General features: G+C 43.6%; 1 protein-coding gene across 2 annotated transcripts in view; it reads left to right on the plus strand.

Annotated features, from left to right (window-relative positions):
- The window catches only part of LOC138299755 (ubiquitin carboxyl-terminal hydrolase CYLD-like), a 221,132-nt gene that overhangs the window by 188,578 nt on the left and 17,394 nt on the right, over positions 1 to 15,160 (plus strand). For both annotated transcript variants that reach the window (XR_011204832.1, XM_069238293.1), the window contains exon 15: positions 2,002 to 2,120. Coding sequence is in view for 1 of the 2 variants with exons in the window: in XM_069238293.1 (XP_069094394.1) it covers positions 2,002 to 2,120 (119 nt within the window). In the remaining variant the exon portion in view is untranslated. The remainder of the gene's footprint in view (positions 1 to 2,001; positions 2,121 to 15,160) is intronic.

A 15,160-nucleotide genomic window follows, 5' to 3' on the forward strand; every position in this document is an offset into this window, starting at 1 on the left:
TGATTTGTAGCATTTGTTGCCTAAACAGTACGTCCTCTTGAAGGGCATATAACACGCTTTGACCTTTAAACACATTAAACCTACGTTTAAATTAAAAAAAATAATAATAATGAAGTGGCCATTCGAGATGCCATGTACCTGTACTGCAATGCTGCAATGAGCATAGGTAAAGTGGTCAAGAAATCTGAGTTGTTTTGTAATTGTACCTGGGAGTAAGCACCTATGCAGAATTGGAAGTAGACAGCTGTTTACCAATATACTACAAAATAATAGGGAACTTGCGGTTTTTCACCAAAGCTATAGGCTTAAACCATTGTGACAACTTAATTTCTCAAAAAGCTGCTCTGTACACGTGCAATCAAGTGTTCATTTTGTTCTGAAAGTAATAGGTACCTTGTGCTGCCTTCAAACATAATCCGTTGCCAGACTAACCCTCTACCCGATCCATTTAAATGTTGGTAATTACTTTCACCCAGTACCTGTGAACTTCACTTTCACTTAATGAACTCGGGTATCTGCAAGGCACAGGCTTGCCATAAACAGAGTGGGCTTTGGGCCAGCCTCCCTAAACCATTGGCTTATTTGGATCAGCCTCTTTCATCCATTGGCTTGAGGCACTTTTGCTACATGTTAGATCAGCCCAAAGGAGTAGTTCTGTCTCTGCTGTTGGCTGTTTGGTGCTTTGTTTCACCTCTAGTGCTTGCATTGGAAGGCGAGGTACTATTTTACATCTCAAAAGTTCACTCAATCACCATACCTTCGGCATATTAATATTTTGATATTCAGCTAGTCTATATGCATTCTATATACATTGCATTGTGCCTGTGATCCTGCAGTGTTGCTTACAGTTCTTTAGATTCAGAGTAAAAACAGTAGGTCACTGTCTATGTAAAAGAACCAAAATTACCTTTTTACCCTACCTTTCCTAGCACTTTTCTTGCCATAAAGTTTCATAAAGACTCCCCTGCATCCGGCTGGATGTGACATACATAAGAGTATGTTTTTTGGACTTAATACGTCGTAGATTTTCCTGCGCCTCAGCAAGAAGCACTAACTTTAGATGTGCAGGTACAGTCTGGTACCATTGAGTTGGTCTTTTCAGATGTTAGTCTTGCTTCTTTAATTTGGCATCCATAACTCTTTCATATTATTACAATGATAATTGTTTTTTTTTTTTTTTTGGTAAGTTTCCCGGGGTGCTGGGTAAAGTAGGGCACTTTCAGGGAGTAAGTTTTAAGGAAAACTGTTGCTGGATAGTTTCTTCCTATTCCTGAGGAAGTATCCCTCAGAAGTCTGGTGGTCTTGATTATTAATTTACAGTGTTCTGTAGCACACCTATACCAGGAAGATGTGGAGTGTGCTTCACAAAAAACGGGTAGATGCAATGTGGAGAGAGGTATGTAACCAGGAACAAGATACAAGCACAGTAGGAGAGAGGATGGGAGACACTGGAAGGCAGTAGTTAAGATGATGATGAAGTAAGTGTATTTTTAGACAGGTTTGCAATAGATGAAGGAAGGGAGTTCCAGAGGCTAGACGTAGCACCAGAGAATAACTTTTCTTTAGCTAGGGATGAGCTCAAGGACCGTGTTTGGTCCAGCCCTAGCAGTGCTGTATCTGTCACTAGGTAATGATGACTGTCTTCAGCCCAAGATTGCGGAATCCTTGAAACCATGGTAAGGGAATTCTCTGGCCTGAGGAGTGGTGTACCTCTTAGTCCCTGATGAGAAATGTCTCCGACTTCAGCAAGTACTGTTATCTGTCAGGCTCTCGTGAGGACTGTCTCCAGCCCAGGCAAGCTCTGCCTCCCAGGCCCTAATGAATTGTGAGGAACGACTCTAGTTGAGCTGCATCTGTTAAGTTTAGTGAGGAACACTTTTGTCAGTGTTGTATCTTCCAGTTCCAGAAGGGCTGTGACTCTCAGACCCTGATTAGGAACCTCTACAGACGGAGTTGTTATATTAATTCTGAAGGAATCACTGTGCTCCCTTCTCTCCCAAGCCCCCCGGGCATGCTGCATCTGTGAAACATTGGCATTGCTGGAGTGTAAGGAATGCTACGAAGATTCCAACATCAGCCCTGGCCGCATTAAGCAGTATTGCAGCATCTGCAGCAAACAGGTAACCCTGCCTCTGGAATGGACTGTAATTACACTCTGAAAATGAATATGTTTAGCGAAATGGAATGATCTTTCTTGACCTTCTTGTAATCCTACTGTCTTTATTTCTTGATTTTTTTTTTTTTCTTTTTTTCTTTTTTTGTTCTTTTGTTTTACCCTTAGACCAAATATTATCTTTATTCTGCTCTTTTCTTTACCTACTTCAACAGCATGTCATTCATCCTTATTTTGCCTTTATCCACTTTGGTAACTTGTTTTTTTCATCGTAACCACCCCTTATTCTTGAATGTATTTTGCATGTTTCTGTTTTCAACGACGATCCCTTTTGTCTTTAAATTTTCCTTTCCTTCTCGTCTCCCGATTGTCCTCCTCTTTTTATACGTATTCCTTTCTCGAGTTTGATTGTTGTTCATGTGCTTTTAATTCCTCATTACAACTTTGTCACAATTGGTTTTCTGAACTTTAAGATGCCAGAAGGTGAGATCAGCTAATTTGCTTTAACTTTTTATTGTCATTGTAAGCATTACTTTTCCCAGCTTTGTGTTGTGCTGTGAAGTAAACCGTTGTGCTTTCTCTTTGGTTAGAGAGAAACAAAGAGCTCATGACTGTAAAGCTCTGTCCCAAGTGTTTTCCAGCACTGAGAGAGTTTATGGGCACCTTAAAGTGAGGTTATAACAATGAGCACTAGGCGTGATAATTCGGTGGATGGGCCCTAACCTTAGTGCTGCACACAGACCATGGGTTAACATTAGCGAACATGCCGTTCCACACAGTCTCACCAATATGCTAATGCACACTTCAAGTGCTCTTTGCCTTAGTGTAGTGCACTCCCATGCAAGCCATGCTAGGGACAGTGAGACAGACACATAAACAAAGCAGCTGTGATCCCCTTGAGGAGTTTACTCTGTTGGGCGTACATGTCAGTCTTTCAGAGGAACCTTGGTAAAAGGAAAGGCCTCCTGTACAACGGTGTGGGCTCATCTCTTGCCTCGAGCATGAAACATAAGCTACTCCTGTTTGTGCAGCCCAGCCACTAGTGGTAGTCTCAGCACGGCACCCGGTTATTGCAGCCATCGTGGGCTCCTCGTCCTCTGCAGCAGCTGAACAGGATCCATAACTCTTTCAACTGAAGTGGAGGGGACAGGCATTTATCTAAGGCGCTCAGATCTGCTGGTGCAGACCTGGCCAGCCTTTATACGTCCTTTGAGACTGCATATGCCTTCTGGTTGCCCTGAATGAGCAAATTCCTCCTCTTACTAGGACAGCTCACAAACTGCAAACAGCTTGACATTGGTTATTTTATGATTTATTTGTGCTCCTATGGATTGTCTATCACTTAAAAAAGAGCAGACAGTCCTAGCTTGGCAAATTACTCCTAAAACGGTCCTTGATTCCCCTAAAAATGGATATTTGGAGCCCTATGCTAACGTTACGGAGGTAGGATATCACACGAGAAAGAATACATAGTAGCTATCACACAGGAAAGGCTGTCTTAGGCCGTCTCACAGGAAAAGGATCTTTTACCCATTGACTGGCAAATTTCTAGACAATGCGAGAAGGTAGTGGGGTTCAGGGACATAGTGTACTACAGTGTAAATTATTCACAAGCCCTTATTGTGAGCAGTCACTGCAGTTCATGAGCCACATCTGGAGCGTAGTTTACTTCTGAAGTATTGTGGTCAGCTCTGGTGAATAGATAAACGTAGAGGAGGGGAGCATATTTCAGCAGGGTAGTAGTGTCATGTGGTGGGACTTGTCGGCTGAGGAGTAAGGTATAGACTTATTACAGGCAAAGAATAATAAACAGGTTCTTAGAACAACGTTGGATACAAAAAATATCCAGGCAATCACGTGGGAGCAATCCTTGTCTAAAAATGAAGAATACTGGATAATAAGTTGTGTGAGCGCGGAGAATCCTAAATTTATAAACCTCTTAGACACCCAGTAGAGGAATTGGGGATCTTTTATATGAGCTGAAAAGAAAGCTGCAATTGTCAACACAAATACATAAATCTATCTCTCTCAGGAGTCAATAATGAGTCTTCTTTTGACTCTCACTCTTACTTTCACCTTTTCTGACATCCTATTGTATAGGCTGCGTGCCCATATATGACATTTTTGCAGGCCTTTCTGGATATGACTGCTGACTTAGCTGTAAATAGGGCCAATTTTACCATACATGGGGCCTTTAATTCACATACTGAAGCGATTAACAATGCAGCCTCCAAGAATGTATTTCATTTACCGTCCTTGCAATGAAAGCAGTTAATAAAAGGGCCTAACCATGAAAAAGCCATACTCTGGACTTAGGGTCTGATTTATATCATGGCGGAGGGGAATACTTCATCATGAATGTGACAGATATCCCATGATATTCACAAATTTGTGGCAGAAAAATAAAAAAACAAGTGTGGGCTCCTGCATTTTTTATTTTTTTTATAGGCCCCCAGGGGGACAGGTCCTGAGGTCATTAAAAAAAATTGTGCCTGCTGCCCTGGGGACCACCACCTCCCCAGCGCTTTAATTTTAAAAAAATGGTCGGGGGCTTATGATCCCACCCCGCTGTCCTGGGGACCGCCGCCTCCCCAGGGCTTCCATTATTTTATATGGGGTGCCCGTGGCCCTACCACCCCTAAACCCTAAAAATACAATTACCACTCTATGCCCCTACCCACACCTAAAATTCCTTTACCACTCTACACTCCTGCTACCTCTAAACCCTACAAATACCCTTTCCACCAAATATCTTTACCCACCCTTAAACCCTAAAAACTTTCAACCCAATACCGTATCCACCCCAAAAATAACCTTACCTCCCAATACTTCGAAACCCTTAAGTGCGTGTATTATAATATATTTTTTATATATATGTATATATATGTGTGTGTGTATATATATATATATATATATATATATATATATATATATATATATATAATATGTTCGATGGCATGTGTAGCTGCAGCTAGTGTTGGGCTCGGAGTGTTACAAGTTGTTTTTCTTAGAAGAAGTCTTTTCGAGTCACTGGATCGAGTGACTCCTCCTCCTCTTCGGCTCCATTGCGCATGGGCATCAACTCCATCTTAGATTGTTTTCTTTCCGCCATTGGGTTCAGACGTGTTTCTTTTCGCTCCGGTAGTTCGAGTCGGAAAAGTTATAAAAACTCTCTAATTCAACACTTCGGTACCAGCACATCCAATGTCTTTACTCGCCCTTTGGGGTACCCGCGCCCAACTCGTGCCTGGTCGGGCCGACCGCGTGGAAGTCTCATGAACCGGAACCCATTTCGCTTCTGTCCTCGGTGCCATGCCAAGTTCCCATATACAGACCAACATCTCGTCTAATCTTTGTCTATCTCCGGACCATCGAGAGGATACTTGTGAGGCCTGCAGATCCTTCCGCTCTACGAGACAGAAGAGCGGGAAGGTTGGAAATGGCGTCGAGAAGCACCGAATCTCTCGATATGGAGAAAGAGGAGATTATGCACACCGCAGTCTCCGTACGAGGGTCCGATTCCGAGCAGGAGTCCGAGGAGGACAGACCGGTCACGGCAGGACAGCACATGAGTACGCCTGCCCCTGTCCAATCCAAGCCCAAACACAAGGCCTCAGGAACGCCACTGCCAGAAGGCCATGGCTCCACCCGCAAAAAGACCACCGGTGACCAAGCAACAACTTCGGCACCGAGAAAGGCCACGCCACCGAAGCCTTCGGACTCAAGCCGAAGCACAGGCTCCGAAATAGGTAAACACTGACCCATCGAGTCGAAGCCTCAAAAATCCCTTTCGGAGCCGAGGCCAACGTCCACTCCCGCCTTTCGATCCAGAGAAAACCAGCTTTGGAGCGGAAAAGACCCATCTACAGAGAGGAGCATGGACTTTCAAAATAATGTAAAGAAAGCCATAGATTTTCGGAGGAACTCACACAAGTGGAGGACATTGATGAAAGGCAGGCCAGAATTTATATTCATAAAGACACTGGCAAGATTATAACTGCACCTCCTCTGAAGACTAAGAGGAAGCTAGCCTTTCAAGGACAATTGGACACTGATAAGCCACCAGCTAAAGTGCCAAGGCCTAAGCAAAAATCTCCACCTCCACAATTTTCACCTCATCAGTCTCCTCCTCATTCTCCTCACCTGATTGTCTCTCCACCTGCTACTCCTACACCTGCAGAGTCTCCTGTACACTCTGCAGATTCACAACACGACAATGTCGACCCATGGGATCTCTATGATCCAGATCCCATTTCCGATAACAGCCCAGACTGCTATGCTTCCAAACCATCACCACCAGAAGATAGCACTGTTTACACTCAAGTTCTGGCTAGAGCGGCATCATACCACAATGTCGCCATGCACACCGAGCCTTTTGAAGATGATTTTCTCATTAATACATTATCCTCCACTCACACTACTCATCAGTCCCTTCCCATGCTTCCGGGCATTTTAAAACACGCACATCAAATTTTTCGAGAGCCAGTCAAGGCCAGGATCATCACTCCCAGAGTGGAGAAAAAATATAAACCACCTCCCTCTGACCCGGCACTCATTACTCAACAACTGCCTCCTGCTTCTGTAGTTGTGAGTGCGGCAAGGAAAAGGGCCAACTCCCAATCATCTGGTGATGCACCATCACCAGACAAGGAGAGCAGGAAATTTGATGCTGCTGGCAAAAGTGTAGCATCGCAATCAGCCAATCAATGGAGAATAGCCAACTCCCAAGCACTACTGGCTAGGTACGACCGGGCCCACTGGGACAAGATAAAAGATATCATCCAGCATCTCCCCAAAGATCAACATAAGAGGGCACAGCAAATAGTTGAGGAAGGGCAGGCTATTACTAACAACCAGATTAGGTAATCTCTAGACTCAGCAGACACAGCAGCTAGGACAATCAATACTGCTATTACTATTAGGAGGCACGCATGGCTTTGGTCGTCAGGGTTTAAACCTAAAATCCAGCAGGCTGTCCTTAAAATGCCATTTGATGAAAAACAGCTTTTGGGCCCTGTAGTTGATACGGCCATTGAAAAGATGAAGAAAGACTCAGACACCGCCAACGCCATGGGTGCTCTGTAAACTACACAATACAGAGGTTCATTTTGAAAACCGCAGTACAGGGGTGGTTTTAGGGCACAAACACCTGAGGCTTCCACCTCACAATCCAAATCATCTTTCCATCTAGTGTTGGGCTCTGAGTGTTACAAGTTGTTTTTCTTTGAAGAAGTCTTTTCGAGTTACGGGATCGAGTGACTCTTCCTCTTCGGCTCCATTGCGCATGGGCATCGACTCCATCTTAGATTGTTTTCCCGCAGAGGGTAAGGTAGGAGTGATAGAGTGTAAAGAAAAGAGATGTCCATGCAAATGGAATAGATATATATATATACATATTTACAAATGAATGTTTTAACTTAAACCGCTGCAGGCTCCCGGGGAGGCGCGAGGGCGCATGTGAATCTGCAGTGGAATATGCCACGAACAGATGTACACTGGGTAAGTGACATTTTCCGTTCAATGGCATGTGTAGCTGCAGATACACATGCTATGCATAGACTACAAAGCAGTTTTTCCTCCCATAAGCAGTGGTCAGCCTGTAGGAGAGGAAGTTGTTTGAAGTAGTGTTCTTAGTACAGCCTGTCCTACTGTGGCTTGTTGTGTTGCTAACACAACATATATTTATATAGATATGTATGTTCTGTGGCATGTGTAGGTGCAGACACATGCTGTGCATTATCTTGCCATCTAGTGTTGGGCTCGGAGTGTTACAAGTTGTTTTCCTTTGAAGAAGTCTTTTTTCGAGTCACAGGATCGAATCACTCCTCCTCTCAGTGATAGTGCGCATGGGCACCACCTCCTTTGTTAGATTGTTTTCTTTCCGCCGTCGGGTTCGGACATGTTTCCTCTCACTCCAAGACTTTCGATTCGGAAACTTTATATTAGCTTTATTCTTATGTCGGTATTGTTTTGACCGCGTTTACATCTGCAATCGATCCGACAGTATACCGGCGGGATCAGGAAAACACCCTTCGGGGCGCTTGCGCCCTTCTTGGGCCTGTTCAGGCCTACCACACCATAGCCTGATGGATCGGACTCCATTCCGATTCTGTCCTCGATGCCACGCGAAATTCCCTTACATTGATCAGCACGTGGTATGTAATCTTTGCCTTTCTCCTGAACATCGAGAGGAAGATTGTGAAGCCTGTCGGTCGTTTCGGTCGTTTTGGTCCAAAAAGACACTGCGTGACCGGAGAGCAAGAAGACTCGAAATGGCGTTGAAATATACAGAGTCCACTGACACCTCAGAGGAGTAGCAGGCACAGATGGCTGGTTCAATTTAGGACTCCGAAGCAGGATCAGAGGAAGACAGCCAGCCTATCGCAGCGGCTCAGCATATGAGTACACCTGCCCCTACGCACACTTCCAAGAAATTTACTAAGGCTTCGGGTGCACCACTGCCGAAAAGCCATGGTCCCACCCGAAAGAAATTCGGCGGCGACCGACCCTCAGGTTCGGCGCCAAAAAAGGCCAAGTCACCTTATCAACAGGTTACGGCTGTTTCAGTGCAGGAATCAATCAAAAAGATAAAAAGCTCCACCCCGGAGCCAATGTCTACACTCTTCGGAGTCGAAAATACAGCATCTGGCTTCGGAGCCGGAACCTTTGCTGCTATCTTCAGGACCAAAAAAACTCAGTACCATTTCGGAGCCGAAAACATCCTTCTATACAGAAGAGAAAGGACTTTTGAGCCGTCTAAAGCATATAACAAAGACAACTACTGAACAATCCTCTAAAGGCATAAAACCATCTGAATATCATTCAAAGGACTCTGATATCCAACCAATCTTGGAGGTTATGGACAGTAAACAGACAAGGATACACATCCATAAGGAGATTGCTTCACCACCTCCACAGACCAAAAGGAAGCTGGCGTTTCAAGAGACTCTTGACACTGCTCCACCACCAGCAAAAATATTTAAGAGAAAGAAGCCATTACCTCTCCAGCTTTCTCCACCACATTCGCCACAGCTTTCTTTTTAGCCACCACCTACTACCCCACCACCACTACCATCACCATCACACGCCCACATCTACTCACAGGGAGATACAGTTGACCCTTGGGACTTGTATGACTCGGATCCTATACCATCCAATGGCCCAGATCTTTATCCTACTAAACATTCACCACCAGAGGATAGTACAGCTTACACTCAGGTCATACCTAGGGCAGCTGCATACCATGGGGTTCAGATGCATGCAGGACCATTGGAGGAGGATTTTATTTTTATTACATTATCCTCAACCCATTCACGCTACCAGTGCTTACCAATGCTGCCTGGTATGCTTAGACATGCAGACAATATATTTAAGGAACCAGTCAAGGCTAGGGTTTTAACCCCAAGAATTGATAACAAAAATATAAGCCTGCGCCAACAGACAATGTCTGCATTACCCAACAAGTGCCACCAGACTCCACTGTGGTCAGTGCTGCTAGGAAAAGGGCTAATAGCCAGTCTTCAGGGGATACTCCTCCCCCTGACAAAGAAAGTAGGAAGTTTGATGCTGCGGGTAAAAGGGTAGCTACACAAGCAGCTAACCAATGGCGTATTGCCAATTCCCAAGCCCTGTTAGCAAGGTATGACAGGGCACACTGGGATGAAATACAAGATTTCTTGCAGTATTTACCTAAAGGGCACCAGAAGAGAACGCAGCAAATTGTTGAAGAGGGACAAGCAATCACTAATAACCAGATTAGATCATCCCTTGACGCGGCTGACACTGCAGCTAAAAGTATCAACACTAGCATAATAATTCGAAGACATGCATGGCTAAGATCCTCCGGGTTTAAACCCGAAATACAGCAGGCAGTGCTTAACATGCCTTTCGATAAACAGCATCTATTCGGACCTGAAGTAGATACTACTATCGAGAAACTCTGAAAGGATTCTGACACTGCAAAAGCCATGGGAGCCCTATCTACCCAGTTCCTTTCAGAAACAACAGTTTAGGGGAGGCTTCAAACCCAAACCTACAGAGGCTTCCACCTCCCATCCCAAACAAACGTAGCAATATTATCCAAGAGGGTCATTTAGAGGCTCTTACAGAGGGCAAAACTTTAGAGCCAGAGGAAAGTTTAATACCTCAAAAAGTACTACCACTTCCACAAAACAATGACTTCTCTACCTTGCACAATCACAAATGTCTCCTGTGGGAGAAAGACTGCAACAATTCCACTCTCACTGGCAAACAATTACCACAGATCAGTAGGTACTTTCAGTTATCCGCAATGGTTATTGCCTAGAACTCATTTCTACTCCACCAAATATTCCCCCTTGCTCTCACAGGCTCTCTCCAAAACACACTGTTCTGCTAAAACAAGAGGTACAATCTCTATTACTAAAAGGAGAAATAGCAATGGTTCCAATATCACAACAAGGAACAGGAGTATATTCACTATATTTCCTTATACCAATAAATGATGGTACTCTCAGACCCATCCTAGATCTCAGACCTCTAAAGCTATACATCCTGTTAGAGCATTTTCACATGGTCACTCTACAGGATGTAATACCCCTACTTAAAGAAACACGATTACATGACTGCTTTAGACCTCAAGGACACTTACTTCCATATTCCCATACATCCAGCTCACAGCGAATCCTTATGATTTGTAATAGCAGGCAAACACTACCAATTCAAAGTACTTTCCTTCGGCATAACAACAGCTCCAAGGGTTTTCACAAAATGTCTAGCGGTAGTAGCAGCTCACCTCAGAAGACAACACATACATGTCTTCCCTTATCTAGACGATTGGCTAATAAAATCAAGCAATATTCTACAGTGCCAACAACACACTCAATGCACAATAAATACCCTACACACATTAGGGTTCACAATCAATTACCAAAAATCTCATCTTCAACCAGCACAGGTTCAACCTTATCTAGGTGAAATTCTCAATACTCAAAAAGCATTAGCCTACCCAAATCCACAGAGGATACTGGCTTTGCAATTACTCATATCACAAATACAGCCCAATCAAAATTACCCGTTAAGATTTATCATGAAACTATTGGGAATGATGGCATCATGCGTAGCAATAGTACCGCATGCAAGACTAAACATGAGGCCACTGCAACAGTGTCTCTCACAGCAATGGTCTCAGGCACAGGGTCATTTACAGGATCTAGTGTTGTTAGACCGCCAAACCTACAAATCTCTGCAATGGTGGAATTATGACGACTTAATAAAATGGTGGCCTTTTCAGGACCCAGTGCCACAGACCATAATAACAACAGATGCGTCAATGACAGGTTGGGGAGCCCATCTCAATAACCTAACAATACAAGGGGAATGGAACGCAATGCAATTAACTTATCACATAAATCATGTAGAATTTATTAGCTGTGTTCTTGGCCTTAAAAGCATTTCAACCTCAGATTGCACACAAAACAGTCTTAATAAAAACAGACAATATGACAACAATATACTATCTGAAAAAACAAGGGGGAACACATTCATCCCAATTGTCCCTTCTAGCCCACACAATATGGAAATAGGCAATTCACAATCAGATTTACTTGCTAGCGGAATACATCCCAGGGATACACAACCAGTTAGCAGACCTACTAAGCAGGACGCAGCAACAAATACACAAGTGGGAAATTCATCCCCAGGTACTTCAACAGTACTTTCAAATGTGGGGAACACCAGACATAGACCTTTTCTCAACAAGCAAAAAACGCAAAATGCCAAAACTTCGCATCCAGACATCCACACCCTCTATCCAAGGGCAATGCTCTATGGATCAACTAGTCAGTGATGTTTGCTTACACTTTTCCCTCTCTCCCGTTAATTCCATTTCTGGTCAACAAAATGCGGGTCACCTCTTTCACCATGATACCCATAGCTCCCACATGGGCATGCCAGCACTGGTACACAACAGTTCTTGATCTGTCAGTAGTGCCTCATCACAAACTTCCAAACAGACCAGATCTGTTAACGCAGAACAAAGGTCAAATCAGGCATCCCAATCCCAGTGTACTCAATTTAGCAATTTGGCTCCTGAAGTCATAGAGTTTGGATATTTACACCTTCCATTAGAGTATATGGAAGTTCTAAAACAAGCACGCAAACCAACAACCAGACAATGCTATGCAAATAAGTGAAAACGGTTTGTTTACTACTGCCAACCTAAAAATATAGATCTACTTAAAGCATCAATACAAGATATTGTGTGTTACTTGCTTTATTTACAAAAAGCAAAATTAGCTTTTTCCTCTATTAAAATTCACCTCCCAGCTATATCAGCATACCTACAAACCATACAACATACCTCTTTCTTTTGGAGTTCCTGTCATAAAAGCCTTTATGGAAGGACTTAAACGTATTATTCCATGTAGAACTCCACCAGTTCCTGCATGGAATCTCAATATTGTACTCACAAGACTAATGGGGCCACCATTCGAGCCCATGCATTCATGTGATACTCAATTTCTCACATGGAAAGTTGCTTTCTTAGTAGCAGCTTCATTAAGAAGAGTGAGTGAAATACAAGCATTTACTCTAGAGGAACCATTTTTCCAAGTACATAAACATAAAGTTGTACTTAGGACAAATCCCAAATTTTTGCCAAAAGTAGTTTCACTTTTTCACATTAATCAGTCAGTGGAATTGCCAGTCTTCTTTCCACAGCCAAACTCAACTGCTGAAAGAGCTCTACACACTCTTGATACAGTCATTTCAAAACAATGATTAGCTGGATGGATTGTGAGATGTATTCAAACATGTTACATTAAAGCAAAAAGGCAACTTTTGATGACTCCTAAAGCACATTCCACTAGGAAAAAAGGTGCTTCTATGGCAATTTTAGGGAACATACCAATGGCAGACATATGCAAAGCCTCCACATGGTCCACACCACATACATTCACAAAGCATTACTGTGTGGGCGTATTATCAAAACAACAATCAATGTTGGACAAGCAGTGCTAAAAACACTATTTCAAACCACTTCAACCCCTACAGGATAGCCACTGCTTTATTGGGAGAAGGACTGCTTTTTAGTCTATGCACAGCATGTGTATCTGCAACTACACATGCCATCAAACGGAAAATGTAACTTACCTAGTGTACATCTGTTTGTGGCATGTAGTGGGAGACCGTGCATTGTTTTTTTTGGTTTTTTTTATCACTACAAAATTTGCCAATTTCCTTGTGGATTTAAAATAAAAATGCTTTTAAACCCTGGCGGGGTATTAGGTGTTCCTCTGCACCAAGGCTAGGACTGTTATGATAAACGTACCCTGCCCCCCACCTTTTTTTTCTTTTTGTTTCTAAACACAGCTAAAGCAGGGTGTCAGAATCACTGCCAGCACTTCTGGTTGAAGCGTTGGCAGCCAATCAGATCTCTGCACGAAATCAGCAGTATTCACGAAGCCTTTGCAACCCTAGATATACAAATTTGGATTTCCTTTCATTTCTCTCAATCTACTGAACGGATTCACACCAAATAAAAAAAGGCTGATATGCAGACCAAAAGCTACCTTTTTGCTAAATTTGTTGTAATTTTGACCTGTGGTTTGGGCTGCAGGCGTGTCTAAAAAGTCTACGGGAATTAACATGGGAAACACATTTTTTTACTCCCCTTTTTCTCGGTCTCCACTTGACGGATTACCCCGAAACTTTCCATGCACAACAAGACCCTTGGGAACACTTTTTAGAAAATGTTAGGAAGATTCGTCAAACAGTGCCAAAGATATAGCCAAGTCAAAAAACAATGATTTTTCAGTGGAAACTAGGTCCTAACTATATATATATATATATATATATATATTTTTTTTTTTTATTTTTTTTTTTTTTCCCCTGGAAAACAAAAGATTAAATTATTGTGATAGTCACGTGTGATTAAAGATCTGCTTTTATTTAAAAAAAAAAAAAAAAATACCTTAGAAAGTCACTGACTAACCAGCGCCCTGGAACAGAGTACACCATCGGGCTCCAACAATACAGATCAATCACCCCGCCTCACAAACGTCCGAAGGCGCCAACCGTGAGTATTGTGTCACACCACCAAAAGCAGTCTGTCAACCACCGCCCATCAGGGAGGCGTGGGTTGTGCCCAGAACTACCTCAATCAATCAATCAGGTGGATTTATATAATTCGACTAATCACCTGAGAGGGTGTCCAGGCACTTGCAGGTCATGATGGTTCAGGTGCCTCAAACAGCCAGGTTTTGAGTGCTCTCTGGCATTCCAGTAGAGAGGTGGCGGTCCGTAGCTGCAGAGGGAGGTTGTTCCAAAATTTTGCTGCAAGATAGGAGAAGGAGAGTCCTCCGCTGTTGCTTCAGTAGATGTGTGGGGTGCGGGCGATTAAGAAGGAGGCAGAGCATAGTTATCTGATATGGTGGTGTAAGTTCAGGCGACAGTTGATGTAGGCTGGTTCTTGGTTGTGCAGCGCTTTGTAGGAGTATATCATCAGGTTGAATTGCCATCTCTTCCGTATGGGGAGCCAGATGAGTTTTCTGAGGTGGGAGTGATGTGGGTCCATCTGGGGAGGTCGAGGATGAGTCTGGCAGTGAAGTTCTGCACGGTCAGGAATCTCTGCAAAAGGTGTGCGGTGATCCCAGTGTAAAGTGCGTTGCGTTAGTCTAATCCGCTGGTGATTAGGGCCTGAGTGATGGTACTTCTGGTGTTCAGGGGGAGTCTTTTGAAGACTTTTCATACATGTGAAGTGTGCAAAAGAAGGCACAGGAGACTGCGTTGATCTGGTACTTCATAGTCAGTTTGATGTCAAGGATTATGCCAAGGTCTCTGGTGTGGTCAGTTGGTTTAGGTTATGGCCCTAGTTCCGAGGGCCACCAGGAGTCATTCCAAGGGGGATTTCAAGAGGTTGAAAATGTGGTGCAGGTAGGGGTCCGTTGGGGCTCTTGAGTGAACGGAGTTCAAGATGGTGGTGGTGTCCTGGGGGTTAATCTGGTCCCATGAGGTAAGTTGGTGGTCTGTGTTGATTTTTGGTGAGTACATGAATGTGTGTAGGAAGTC

Source organism: Pleurodeles waltl, chromosome 6, assembly GCF_031143425.1.
Source record: "Pleurodeles waltl isolate 20211129_DDA chromosome 6, aPleWal1.hap1.20221129, whole genome shotgun sequence".
In the NCBI taxonomy this organism is placed as follows: domain Eukaryota; kingdom Metazoa; phylum Chordata; class Amphibia; order Caudata; family Salamandridae; genus Pleurodeles; species Pleurodeles waltl.